At 49.3% G+C, this 14,188-nt stretch overlaps 1 protein-coding gene across 1 annotated transcript; it reads left to right on the top strand.

Moving 5' to 3' along the window:
* Positions 1-650: 650 nt before the first annotated feature.
* Gsx2 (GS homeobox 2) lies at positions 651-2,847 on the top strand. The gene is made up of 2 exons (XM_005080779.4): positions 651-1,370; positions 2,012-2,847. The coding sequence occupies exons 1-2, from the start codon at positions 791-793 to the stop codon at positions 2,350-2,352; spliced, it is 921 nt and encodes a 306-aa protein (XP_005080836.1). The 5' UTR covers positions 651-790; the 3' UTR covers positions 2,353-2,847.
* Positions 2,848-14,188: the final 11,341 nt, after the last annotated feature.

The raw sequence follows: 14,188 nt of genomic DNA on the forward strand, positions 1-14,188 counted from the left end.
CATTTGGGACCTGATGTAGCACCGACCTGGAGCGTTGTTTCTCAGCCTGAAAGTTACCCGCCAGACTGGTCCAGTGTGAATGACCTTGGCCAAGTCTAAAACCTGGGGAGCAAGGGCAGGTATGAGTGTGGTGAGGATTAGACTGGCCGACCGACCGCCACTCCAGGATCACACACCCTCCTTCCGAGCAGAAGTGTCAAGCTCTACTGTGCAGCCAGGGTCGACACCGAGGAGCTTGGAAGCATTGGGTACCCCAGTTTAAACGTCCTGGCAGTCCCCACCTGGTGAGCTCTGCGTCGCGTCGCGGTGAAAAGTTGGACAGAGCCAGGAAGAGGGCAGGACAGAGGGTGTACCGCTGGGATTTTCTGCAGAGAGGGTGGAGGAGCGGTGGAGAGGAGGTCGATCCCCCAGCAAATTAACAAACTCTACACTTTGCAAAGTCTCCCCCCTCCCCCGCATTCTTCCCTGCCCGCCCCCCCCCCTGCTTCTGTTGTGACTCGGGCAGCCTATCCCGAGGGTGGGGAGCTGCGGAGGAGCCTGAGCTGAGCGGTACTCTGCAGCATCACGTGCCGGGGTGGGGGCTATAAAATCCTGGAGCCGGGGCGCCAGGCGGGGGACGCGAGGACCAACCTTCTCCAGGGACCCCTTTGTTCGAGTCCCAGACGCCGACACCTCAGCGTCCCCGAGGGCCTGACCGCCCGCGTCCGCCCAGCTCCCTAGGCAGAGCTCGTATCTCGAAAGGCGAGGGGACGCCGCGGCCTGCAGGACAAGTCATCCATCTCCCGTCGACATGTCGCGCTCCTTCTATGTGGACTCTCTCATCATCAAGGACTCCTCGCGGCCCGCACCCCCGCTGCCGGAGTCGCACCCGGGGCCGGATTTCTTCATCCCACTAGGCATGCCGTCCCCGTTAGTGATGTCGGTGTCGGGGCCGGGCTGCCCGTCCCGCAAAAGCGGCGCTTTCTGCGTGTGCCCGCTTTGCGTCACCTCGCACCTGCATTCCTCGCGCCCGCCCGCAGGAGCCGGTGGCGGGGCTAATGGGACCGCAGGGGCTGCGGTGGCGGGCGGCGGGGCGGCTGGGGGCACGGGCGCCCTACCTCTGCTCAAGAGCCAGTTCTCTTCCGGTCCTGGGGACCCACAGTTCTGCCCACGGGTGAGCCACGCACACCATCACCACCACCCACCTCAGCACCACCATCACCATCACCAGCCCCAGCAGCCGGGCTCAGCGGCAGCGGCGGCGGCGGCGGCTGCAGCTGCGGCGGCTGCCGCAGCGGCCCTGGGACACCCTCAGCACCACGCACCTGTCTGCGCCGCCGCCACCACCTACAACGTGTCGGACCCGCGCAGGTTCCACTGCCTCACCATGGGTAGGGCGGGGTCCCTGGATACCTGCGCACCTCCGGGGAACAAACTTTGCGCTGTGAGGGGAGGAGGTGCGAACCCGAGGATGGGGTGTGGCGGGAGGTGGGACTTCGCGGAACTATTGAGATCGTCCCCAGAAATTCCATGGAGGTGGAGGTTAACTTGTCAACCTCTTGGATGAGGCCTTATGCACTTCGCGGTACAGGTGCACAAGTGTCGTGTGTTATCCAGGCTTTGGGCACCTGGATGGTGACTTCAGAGAAACCAGAGGTTGACTAACTAAGGTTTGGGGTGGGTGTTTTTGAATCTCAGGATGGCCTCTTACCATCCTGGCTGGTTAAAGGGTTTCTATGACTTTGGGTGAGGCTGCTAGCAGCTTCCTCTTCAATAGGCGGACGGAAGGCCAGCAGAGGAGTGCAAGTCCCAGTGCGCTCTTAGTCCTTTAACTTAAAATGCAGAGCCTACTGGAGGCCTGAATTCGGGATGGCTCTCTCCCTCCCAGAGAGGCCACAGAATGAGAAACTGGGACGAGCATGACTGTGTTGGGTTAGATTGGGTTCTAGAGACCCGTCCTTTCCTATAGTTGACAAGTAGGGTAGGGGATACCTTTCCTGCACCTCATCTCTACTCTCTTTTGGGTCTGTAGGAGGCTCTGACACCAGCCAGGTACCCAACGGCAAAAGGATGAGGACAGCATTTACCAGCACGCAGCTCCTGGAGCTGGAGCGAGAATTCTCTTCCAATATGTACCTGTCCCGACTCCGGAGGATCGAGATTGCGACGTACCTGAACCTGTCAGAGAAGCAGGTGAAAATCTGGTTTCAGAACCGTCGCGTGAAGCACAAGAAGGAGGGGAAAGGCGCTTCGAGGAACAGTCACGCAAGCTGCAAGTGCGTGGGTAGCCAGGCGCATTATGCGCGCTCGGAGGACGAGGACTCCTTGTCCCCAGCCTCGGCTAACGAAGACAAGGAGATTTCTCCCTTGTAAAGGAAGATGCTTCCTCACCAGGCTCCCTGCTCCCGGCAGCCCCTGCGGCGTCAGCACAGAGACCCAAGTTCTAGTGCTTTGCCTTCATCTAGTAAAGGAGCTCAGAGAAGTCCAGAGAGTTCAAAGCTGGACCCGACTTTGAAGCTTCTTCTTGACTCTTTGGGACTCTACTCGGAGTTATGGATCTTTTTTTTTTCTTAATGTTTGTTTCTAATGTAAATAATCTAGAATTCGAATCAGTCTCATATAACAGGAAAAACAGGATTGATTTAAGTTTAATACGCTATGGGGAGGGAGAATGGGTTGAAACCACATGTCATTTGTCACCCTTGTCTTTCCAGAACTTGATCAGATCAGGGGTTTCTTCATTGTTTTTGTTGCTGTTTTAAAATGAAACCATTGACGTTGCCATTAATATAGAGTTAAACTCTGTAGGTCTTGCTTTTCTGAAATTTTTCATGGGGGAGAATTTTAAATCCAAGTCTCTGGAAGTCCCTTCGGATGTGAATAGTTTTATATAAAATTTATATTTATATTTATTTAAATAAATGAAATAAAACAAATATTTTTAATTTGTGGTGCTTGCTCCCCCCCATATCTAGAGACAGTCATGTAGGGTGGGTGGGTGAGGACTTACAGGGAAATACTGACTGCAGTCATGTGGATCACCCAGCTGATAGAACTTGGAACTTAAGGTTTTCTGTGCACCAGAAACTTCTTAACAAAAAGATACCTGAGTCCTCATTTGACACTGCTGCTTTCATCAAATCGGGTGACCTGACAGAACAGGGAGCTGTTAGAGGGACACTGACAATGCCAAGGGAACCTGTTATAGAGGAGGCAGAGAGGTGAGCAACCCCACACCCATGTGTTCTGTTTCATTTGTTCACTATGCTGTCCCACACAGCCTTCTACTCACAGAAATGCACCTGCCTCTACCACCCATGCCAGGCCCACAGCCCATTTTTACTTACCCTTGATCTTACCCAAAACCCACTATTGACTTTCTGGGTCACTTCCCCTCTTCTCTGGCCTTTCATCTTGCTGGATACTAAAACCCAAATCCTGTGAAGAAATTCACATGATAGGAGTAGTTTTTAGGAGATCCACAGTCCACCAAACAGGTTAGTGTGAGGAAACTTACAATTTACCTGTTGCCTTGTATAAGTCAGAGTTGACTGGATGTCCTCATGTCCTCAGGGCCAAGGTAACAAAAAGCCAGGGACAGAAAAGTGTCTTTTCTAAATATTTACAATCTCATATTTCTAAAACAGTCCAAGAGGTATTTGTAGAGTAATACTCTCCCTAGGGAGCGGAGTTTGCTTATTATTTGTGATGTTGTTACTTGGTCAGAGTCACCTGGCTGTGTCCCAGGGCTTCATGTCTGCCAACCAGTAGCCAAGACCTGGCCTTGGTGTCTCAGCCTGGGTCTGTGGAAGTTGGCTTCTGAGTGCCAGCACCACCACCAGTGGGATTACTGATTATTTGTATTAAGAAGTCACCCAATAGATTCAAGTCACAAGAATTATTTAGCTCCTCCCTCCTTCCTTCCCTCCTTCCCTTTCCTTTCCCCTCCCTCCCTCTCCCTACCCCTCTCTCCTTCCTTCTCTCCCTCCCTCCCTCCCTCTCTCCTTTCCCCCTCTTTTATGTCTGATTTAGTTTAGTCCAGTCCTCCCCTGCAACAGAAAAGGTAGGGAATGTCATCATCTTGTTCATGAACATCACATTTCCCGAGTCTGTCACACACACACACCCCCCACACACACCTGCTCAGTCTTTCAGACCCCATTAGGACACCAGGCCCAGGCAGGCAGGAGGAAGGACCACACAGTATCCAGGCCAATGGAGACCTGTGGGTCACTTGCTTTGCTGTATACAGAGGGCTGGGACTGATTTGAGACAATCATCCCAAGCCAAATTATGGTCTGTGACTCTCAGAAGGGAATGGGGGTGGGGTAGGGTGTTTGTCCTGCTGACTGGGAGGGGAGCAGAAAAACTGCATTTCCTATTTCCTAAAAATCAATGTCCCTTTTTCCTAAGAAATGCGAGTTTAGGAGACAAGGGCCAGTGACCAGTGAGAGGAAAGATGTTTACTAGGGCTGGGGATGGGCTTTTAAAGAGGATAATTTCTTTGCTGGGAGTAAGCAGGATAAAAAATCATGTCATGTCCACCCACCTGCCCCCAACCCCCACCCCACCCCACTCCCACCCTCTGGGCCTACTCCAACCCAAAGCAAAGCCTTTTCTGAAGGCAAACCACTGCTCCTTCCCCTTGCCCCCCACTGTTCAGCGCTTGAGTCTGTCCATACTCAGGTCCCTGCCGGTGTGGACCTCATCACAGGCCTCATGACCAGCTCTTGCCGAGGACTTGCTACTGGTGTTGTGTGGAGCATGTTTCTGCAGCAGGTGTGCATGGGGGGGCACACAGGACTGCTACTGTGCATGTTTTAGGAATCTAGAATCTGACTGCCCACATTAGGTTAAGAGGCTTTAAGCCAACTCTCAGACAGTAAACTCAAGTACAGAAATAGTCTACCAAGGATCTTCAGATCAAACACTGTAAGTCATGCCCCCTTGGGTGCATGGGAGCCAATGTGGACAATGTCTACTAGGCAGTCTTGGACTCCAACTTTCCACAGTGTCCCACTAAACGCTCTTTATCCAAAGCACAGACTCTCAGAACCCTTAAACACAACCAGAAAAGAGAATGGAAATGTTAAGTAGAAACGAGGAACTTATTTGACTAAAAAGGGGGAGTGAGCAAGAACCATGGAAGGTGTTCTATCCAAACTTCAGAACCCTAGGCAGCTGGGAGCTTCAGGATACAAGGAAGATGACCTTTCACCCCTTTTTCCTGGCTCTACCCAGGGAGGAGAGGAGGAACAAAGACTTCCCCCTTCTACATGCTCACCCAGTGACTAACACAAGCTCTAGGACAAGGGTCTGATAGTGATTATATCCTCAGGCAAGGCTTCTCACTTGTAAACCCTGGCAATAGGGACCCAACAGCTCATTCTTGGAGGTCAGTGGCCCAGATAATGGAGGCACTGGTCCCAGGAGGCCTATCTTCTCTGGAGTTCTTATTCTGATTTGGTTTGAAGTATGCATCAGAGCTCTGATTCTTGCTACTTCCTTTCCAAATAGAAACAAAATTTTGGGAAGGGCAGTCTTCCATTTCTGGCCTCCTCTGTGCCTCCCCACCCGCACTACTTGCCAGCATTTCTATCTAGTAATATCTGATTAGGACTGTGCCAGTTTGCGTGGGCCTCACTGACTGGTCAGACAGTTGCCAGAAAGGGGGTAGGTGCTAAGGGACAGTGGTCACAGGTGGTGACCACATGTATGCAGTAATGCAGATATCATGCATGCACACTTGTGTGCCAGACACACACACACATGCATACATGCACACACACACATGCACACACATAGACCATACCCCCCACTCCCCACAGAGAGTGTGGGGAGGGTGGAGGGGGAGGAGCTAAGAAGTGGTAGTGGTGGTATAAATGGAACCCCAAGCACAACAAATAGAAGAACACTGGGATTTTAAATTTTCCTCTTAATTACAGCATCTCTCGTCCATGCTGACTACAAACTGCCTCTGTAGCTAAGGACAACGTCTTCCCTCATCTTCCGGAGCGCTGACATCACCTGGTTTATGTGGTGCTGGGCTGGAACCCGGGACTTTGGACAAGCTCCGGCCAGCACCCTTACTAAGCTCTAGACCCAGCTCCTTCTTTGCAGGCCCCGCGCCTGGAGATGCCCTTGAGGAAAGTGGGAGGTGACCAGTGAAAGCCGGGGCTTGGGGAACGCTGATGAACACTGACGTGAGAGGCAGGAGGATTCTGGGGAGGGAGCTCCAGCGCAGCCCTTGGGACTTGAGGAAGAGAATGACACTTCCAATTGAACCCATTTGCTAGAGGAAATTGGGTTTAAAGGAGCAATCACTTCTTTAAAAGGAGCTCCTCCCACCTTCCCCCAAACAGAAAGCTGTCCCCAGGATGAATGCAGCTCCCTGCATCAGAGCAATTGTTCCTATTTTCATTATTCACAGAGAATCTTTGAATGTACCTGTTAAGGTGACAGACCTTTTAAAAGGGAACCTTTTTTTTTCATGCAATTAATTGGTGCATTTACTAGGCTTCTATTAACATAATTTAATATAAATCTATTTTATAAATCTTTAGGCTCACATTACTGAAATTGAACTCTTTTTAGAAAAAAAAAGTGCCCACAGATGCCTCTTTCTTAAATTAGATAGAATGAAATCCGAAAACTTGCTATTCTAAGCCAGCTAGAAATAAGAACGGCAGAGGAGTCTTTTGTATTGTCTTTGTTAATGGGGGAGGAGTGGAGAAAGCCAGGGCTCCCATCATGGGGGATGAGAAACTCCAGCTTAGCCCAGCTCAGCCCAGCTCAGCCAGAGCTCTTCAGCCCAGAGGCCGATACTTGAAGGGCCCAAGACAAGCTGAGTTTGAGCCAGGCCAGAGAAGAGTGGGAACTTAAAGATGTGTCTCAGGAACAGAATTGAATGAGAGCACAGATGAAAAACAAACAAGGGAAACCAAAAGAAACAGCAACAATCCAACTTCAGAAGAAACCTGGAAGTAAGTCTCTCCTATGCCCAGAAAGCAAACCCAAAGTTCCTAACAGCGCCCCATAGGAGATTTGTAACCCTGGCTCTTTAGGTTCAAGTGCAGTCTCCAAAATTCTGGGGGCCCCATTGTCTCTAGAAACAGGGCTTGTGCTTCTTTGGTACATTGATTTCAGGAAGTTTTATTCTTCTCCCACCTGAACCCTGTTTTCTCCAACTTAATTGTATTTTGGTGAGCTTTCCCAACCCCAAACACCGGAAGGCCCCGGGGGCTCCCCTCAGAGAAGCCGTACAGATCGGAAGTGTGTGCTGTGCGTCTAGGAGAGTAACTAGTTTCAGATTAATGAAGCACTGACAATTTCAATCTGCTTAAAGGCGGGGGTTGGCACTGCCCAGGCCCAGCGTGGGGAGCTCGCCAGCCTGGGCTTTATATTGTCCCCATTTCTGAAGAACAGACAAAGATGGATAGAGAGACATTGAAAAGGAGGGAGAGTATTTAAAACAGCCCCATAAAGCAAGCTGTCACTTTAAGACAAGAACCATAGTGCTTTGATGACTTTGTTTTAACAGCACCGTTTCAAATAAGGGACTCCAGTCTCTGGAGAGAGGGAGAAAATGAGAGGGGGAGAGAAGGAGAGGGGGAGAGGAGGAGAGGAGAGGAGGGGAAGAGAGACACCCAGAGACAGGCAGAGAGAGACAGGAGAGAGATGACTAACTCGTGAGCACTGTAGCGAGACTAATTCTTGGGCAACTACTTGATTTCTGAAATTCTGGGAGAAACAACCCACAGCAGGTGCAGGCATGGGGGGGGGGAGACAGGTGGGAGTCGCCGGGATGGGAAAGAGCTCTGGGCCTGAGTGCAGCCGGCGGCTCCAGGAGCCGCGGCCAGCTTGGCCTCAGTTTGCTGGGAAGTGCGAGAGAGCTCGCACCGCCCGCCCTGCACCGCCGTTGGGGATTATAATGGAAATTTTTGAGGGCTTGAAAGAAAAAGAATAGGAAGGAGGAGGGAGGGCTGCCTTAAGAGACCACCTTCACAAAGCCTAATTTAAATTGTTTGGGGTCAAGCAGCAGCAAGCCACCTCCCCCTTTTCCTTCCTAATTAATGACCACGATTAATTATTAGGCATCTCGAGGCTTCAACAGGCTTTGAGTAGCTTAAGCTTAGAGGTGGTTTTAACTTGGGAGAAGGGAGTTGGAGTTTGGTTTGTTGTTGTTTTAAGAAGGGGTCCCATTCTGAGACCCGGGCTGACCTGAAATTATCTACAAAGCCCAGGCCAGAGTAATCCTCCTGCCTGCCGGGATTACACTTGTACTGGAAGAAGGGGGGGTTAGACTGGACTATGTATGTTTATTGTCTGTCTGTACGTCTGCTCCCCTCCTGTTCTCTTTTAGCTTGCTTTTCACTGTCTCCATCCTCCCCTCCCCCTTTCTTCCTCTTCCTCCGTCTCTACAGAGGAGGCATCTATCTCTGTCTCTGTCTGTCCGTCTGTCCGTCTGTCTTTTGCTCCCTCCCTCCTTCTACCCCCACCTCCCCACTGTTTTCTCCTGTCCCTCTCCCTCCCTTTTCTTCCCATTGAATCCATCCTGGCCTTAGCTCAAGTTTCTAAGTCCTGGTACCCAGTCTTCCCCGACGGCCTGAAAGCAAAGACGCAGGTGCTGCGGACCCCATGCGAGGCGGTGGCATTTCTGAATCCCGCTACATCGTTGGCTGCCAGTGGGTGGGACAGTGAGTTTCACCCGCTGGATCGCTAGGTGGAGAGTTACTGGAAGCTTAAATATTTTTGTCCTTGTTTGTTTCTGCCAAAGAAACGTTCTTACTATTTAATTTTATTTTTAAGACTCGGAAACCAGGACAGGAAGCCGGGTGGGCTTTGAAGACCGGCGAAAGGGCTCCCCCGGTCCGCGGCGCTGGAGGGAGAAGCGTTTAGTCACTGTTTCATTAGGCACTATTTGAACCTTGCAACATGTGGTACTTTCTGGGCACGCTGAAAAGGGAGGATTATGTAGGAGGGACACAAGGAAATTAGCGAACGGTTAATTTAACTCGTTTTCTGCTAGACTTTTCGATACATTCCTAATTGACTGAGGGGCAGGTGAAGCTCCCGCCCCATGCAGGCTCATTCACGGTGGGAATAAATGGCTTTTTCAACTCACATTGCTCACAATATATCATCAGGGAAAAGACATGCAATGAATATGTTGATTTTATTTATTAATGGAATTACACCCTGCCATGCAGGTGTGAGGGTAAAAACCTATACGACAACGAAATAAGATTAACAATGAAATTAGAATTTTATTAGCTTTATATGTCACGTAGACCTGGATTTGAAGTGTCAAAACAAGAATCAAGAAAAGATAGCTCGTAGGGAGCCCTGCCAATCAACTATAAGAAACGAACTGCGTGGTCTCCTACTCTAGGTTGGCTTCCAATGCCTTCGGCATCTCCTCCTGGCTTGTAGGTAGGAGGCTAGTGCTGGAGGACTCCGCCTCAAGGGAAATCGCTGTCTTGGAACCAGCAGGAAAAACGCTTGGGTTCCGAAGGCCAAGTCTAGAATAGGCGTGAAGGAGGCTCCTCGTGCCTAGGGGTGGCCCAAGGCCGCTCCGAGGTCAGCCGTGCCCCGTTAGGCTGCAGCTTCGCGTCCTCCAGATCAGCTGCTAGGGCTGTCAGTGACCCCTGGGAATCGAGAGAAAAGTCCGTGGGGTGGGGGTGGGGGATGCAGGGCGCGAGACCCGCAGGGCGCCCCTTGGAAGCGGCGGGCAGTTTTGTTATCCCAGGCCCCCGGAGTGTCAGCGCAGCTACCTGGGTCTGGCAGGCGCAGAGGTGCCCTATGCAAATGACTCGCTATTAGACCAGAAAGAAACACTTCAAATGGCCCTTTGTAACCTTCTATAGAAAATCGAGGTACTCTGCATGACAAAGCACAATTAAGCTTTCTATTCAGGAGTTCTGCAGCTGGTAGCCCATTGGGAAAGTGGGAGGAAACCAGAATATATTAATAGTGTGGCAAAAGTTTTTTTTTTTGTGTCTGTGTCCTTTTCGGGGTTGGGACTGGGGAGGGGCAGTGGGTGGACCCCGAGGGGAAGAAGGCTCCGCCTTGGATCCTTGCCACCTGAAAGACGTAGCCTCTGCCCACGTGGAAAGCCCCTCTAGTCTGGAGGCCAGAGTCTTCTGAATGGTCTCCCTGAGAGCCCGGCCAGGCAGACCCCATACCCAGGATGGGCTGGCTGCATGTCGCGCTGGCCTCCCCCCCCCCCACCAGTTCGTAGCCAGCTCCACTTAGACATCACGTCTTGCCTCGCATCACTGCGCAGGAACCCAGGTGTTCCAGGCTTCTCTAGGGCGTTGGGGCAGAAGCTGCAGGGTTGTGCATCTGAACCACTAGCTCCCACGAAGATACCGCGGAGGGATGACCCGCATCATTTTCGGCTGGTTCATTTTGACAGTCCTCCAGAAAGAAATATTTGCTTATAAATAAATGAGGTCGTTAACCTAGTTTAGCATTGGCCATTGAACCCTCCTCCCCACCCCCCCCCTGCCCCGCCATCCCTTTCCACCATTCTATGCATTCTTCGGAGCTCTAGGACTCTACCTTGGTGCATTGATTTTACTAGATAACCCGCAGCATCTGCGGGCATTTGCCTGGGCTTCCATCCCTGCTGGGATGAATGAGGGGCACTCCAAGCGACCCAACAACCCGAGGGGGTGGACGAGGCGGGGCGGGAGTGCTTATTGGAAATACTGTTATGTCCCAGTTGCTGCTTCTTTCCAGGCATTCTTTCTCTCAGAGATCTTTCCCAAGATTCCAACTTTTACCAGGCTCCCCTCGAATCTCCAGGAATGAGTGGAAATTCCTCTGCAAATAGTCTTTTTTTTTCTTTTAAATTTGACTGTAAGCTGCATTCCCAGCTCCTCCCTTTTAATCTTAACTACGTGAAAAAACATCCAGACCTATTTGCCTCAAGCTCCCTATGTAGCCAAAAATGACCTTGAAATTTTCCAAGCTCCACCACATGGCCCTCAACAATCCATTTCTATGGTGCTGGAGACCAAACCCTGGTAGGCAAGCACTCCACCTGCTGAGCTACATCTACAACACATTTTGTCTTTTAATTTTAAAAATCAATCCATCAGTCAATCAAACAGGCAGATGTACACATGCCAAGGTACATGTGAGCAAGTCTCTTCTACCTCGTTAGTCCTGGAGATCTGACTCAGGTCACCCGTCTTTATCGCCTTTCCCCTCATATTACTTTATATTTTAAGACAGCTCTCACTAAGTTGCCTAAGCTGGCCTTGAACTGGCTCAGTAGCTCACTGACACTTGTACTGTTTACTATGATGTCACTCTTAGTGGTCTCTAGAGTGGTTAGTTGTAGTGTTCCCTGTGATGGTCAACTGTCATGGTCATTGATGTGGTCAGACACTGATCAGTTGTGGTTTTCACTGACAACTTGAATGTGCAATCTTCCCGTCTCAAGTTCCAAAGTAGCTGGGATTACAGGTCAGGTCCTGGCAAACAGTCACTTAAAAAATAAAAAGGGTTTTTGGGTTTTCAAGACTCATGGCTTACCAAAGTGAAGGGAGGAAGTAATGGATGAATGTTCAGTCACAGATGCAGCATCTATGTCTCTCTAAAAGGTCTGACAAGTCAACAGGCAAGCTAGAGGAAGGCTAGACTGCTCAGTTCTCTGACATGACAGAGCTATTATTTCACTCCAGAGCTCACAGCAGCTGTGGTAGAGTGGACCAGGAAACAACTTGTCATGGGCTGGTAGCAGCTCACAAGGCCCTTCCTTTCCCTGAAGATTTATTATCAACTGAAGGTTGTTAGGGTAAGGGAGACATTTTCCTCGGTAGTGTTATTTTGTTTATGCTATAACAAATAAAGCTTGCCTGAAGGTCTGAGTGTGTAGCTAAGCCACTAGGTAGCCATATAGGGCAGGCAGTGGTGGCACACACCTTCAATCCCAGCACTTGGGAAGCTGAGGCAGGCGGATCTCTGTGAGTTCAAGGTCAGCCTGGTCTACAGAGCGAGTGCCAGGACAGACTCCAGAGCTGCACAGAGAAACCCTGTCTTGAAAACCAAAAAAAGAAAAAAGATACATAGTTTACACATAAATGATGCATCATCTTATGGAAAAGACTTAGGTATGTTTCTCTGGCACCTGAATAAAAACCATCTAAACTTTGAATTCCTAAAGTTCATCAAATCAGCAACAGAGGGAAAAGGGATACTCTCTCTTTCTCTCCTCCTCCTCCTCTACTGGAAATCTTCCAAACCTGCAAGAAACTGTGCAGAGGACCAGCAGTGCCACATGAGGACCAGCAGTGTAAAAATGTGTACTTTGAAAGAACATACAGTGTATTTTAATTGTATCCTGGGCAATAGCTTATTCCCAGGAAACGTATGAGTACTTGCTGTAATCTATCAAATTCTAAGGGCAGGAGTTAAGCCAAAATGAAGGTACTCATTTTGAAGGTTTCATAAATTTGAGAAGGGGATGCATTTATAGTATGAGACACATGGTATGGTTTCTGAAGCACTATAAGCTGAATGTGGTGACAAGTACCTGACATTCCAGGGAGGCCGATACACAGGGATCATTGTGAGTTCAAGGCCAGTTTGTACTACATAGTGAGGCAGTGTCTCAAAACGAAGAAAAAAATAACAAAAATTAAAATTAAACTGACAAATGTGGCCAAAGTGGGTCTTGACTTTACTACATATCTTTTCCTCAGTTAGACTGCACTCAAGATCAAACAGTGGATAATTCCATTTCTCTGCCTTGCTTCTGAAGTAATGGGAATAAAATGGTCTTCCCGGGAGCTCCTTCATGCAATACAAATTCATGGATGTCTTTGAAAATCTGCCTCATCTTTAGTCTTACCAAGAACTTTGAAAATGGAATCGAAGACAAGAAAGGAATACTGAAATAGAAGACAAAGGGCCCGACGGGCCTCAGTCCTGGCTCCTTTTCCTACAAGTTGAATGCCACTGACTGATTGTTGTCCTTCTTAGATCTGCATTTTCCCTTGTCCATAAAACTGAGGGCTGCAAAGATTTCACGAGACAGTATATGGACAGCATATTGCAGTGTGAACACTGGGTTTGTTTAAATTCCACAGCGGTGAAAAGACTGAAGGCAAAGATAAAAGGTTTGCAACATCAGATTTATGCAGTGAAGATGATCAGGATAGAGTGGGAAGTGGGGAATTGCCGTCACAGCTGTGGTTGAGGGAGCTAAAAGACCTGGAAACATCACAGAGTGACAACAGGGACAGTGACATTTCCAGCCTGGCCTCACCGAAACCCTGCCACAAGATTTGGCTTTGCTAGTACTATAACTTGGCTCTGAAGTCTACACCAGGATCTTGATTTCCAAGACAGCTATGTTCAGTGGTGTGACCTTGGGAATGTTTGGACATTGAGGGCTCTGACCCCAGCAATGGGGTCATCTATTAACTAATATGTTCATAATTTGATGGGGTATTGGGACGTGTTAGTGCTGCCTACCTACAGAGAGTGGCACTTGGGGCATTCATTTGGGAACTATATCCTGTTCCTGACTCCTTCCTAAACACCCTCCTTCCTAATCACATGTGGTAAGTAGCTCCTGTTGGTCACATGCTTCTGTCACCATAAAGTCCGGCCTTGCTTCATGGACCAAAAATATGACCAAAAAAACTCTCAGATCATGAGCCAGCAGAAAACCTTCTCTATCTCAGGCTTTATCAATGAGAAGCTGACTACTGTGACCAGTGCCACTTTTTCTGTTATATTTCAACACAGGATCTTATTAATTAACTTAGGTCAACCTTGAACTCACAGCAATCCTTCTGCTTCAACCTGTTGAGTCCTGGGATTACAAATACATGCCATAATGCTCAGCTGAGACTTATTAATAAAAAATGTTTAATTCAGACATGACACATTTTTCTCCCTAATTTTCCTCTCAATGTTGTCTTAATTTAGAAACCAGATTGAGGGCTGGAGAGATGACTCAGTGGTTAAGAGCACTGGCTGCTCTTCCAGAGGACCCAGGTTCAATTCCCAGCACCCACATGGCAGCTCAAGACTATCTGTAACTCCTGTTCCAGGGGATCTGATGCCCTCATACAAGCATACTTGCAGGCAAAACACCAATGTACATGAAATAAAAATGAATAAATTAAAAAAAGAAGAAACCAGAATGAGTGAATGTCCATGTCTTCAGATATTCCAGGTCACCCTGGGT

This window comes from Mesocricetus auratus, unplaced genomic scaffold, assembly GCF_017639785.1.
Source record: "Mesocricetus auratus isolate SY011 unplaced genomic scaffold, BCM_Maur_2.0 Super-Scaffold_100006, whole genome shotgun sequence".
Taxonomy (NCBI): domain Eukaryota; kingdom Metazoa; phylum Chordata; class Mammalia; order Rodentia; family Cricetidae; genus Mesocricetus; species Mesocricetus auratus.

Excerpts from the sequence above, each read along its gene's own strand:
- Gsx2 (XM_005080779.4), top strand. The coding sequence starts at position 791 with ATGTCGCGCTCCTTCTATGTGGACTCTCTCATCATCAAGGACTCCTCG. Across the intron at positions 1,371-2,011 it reads GTTCCACTGCCTCACCATGG|GAGGCTCTGACACCAGCCAG; the intron begins GTAGGGCGGGGT and ends TTGGGTCTGTAG.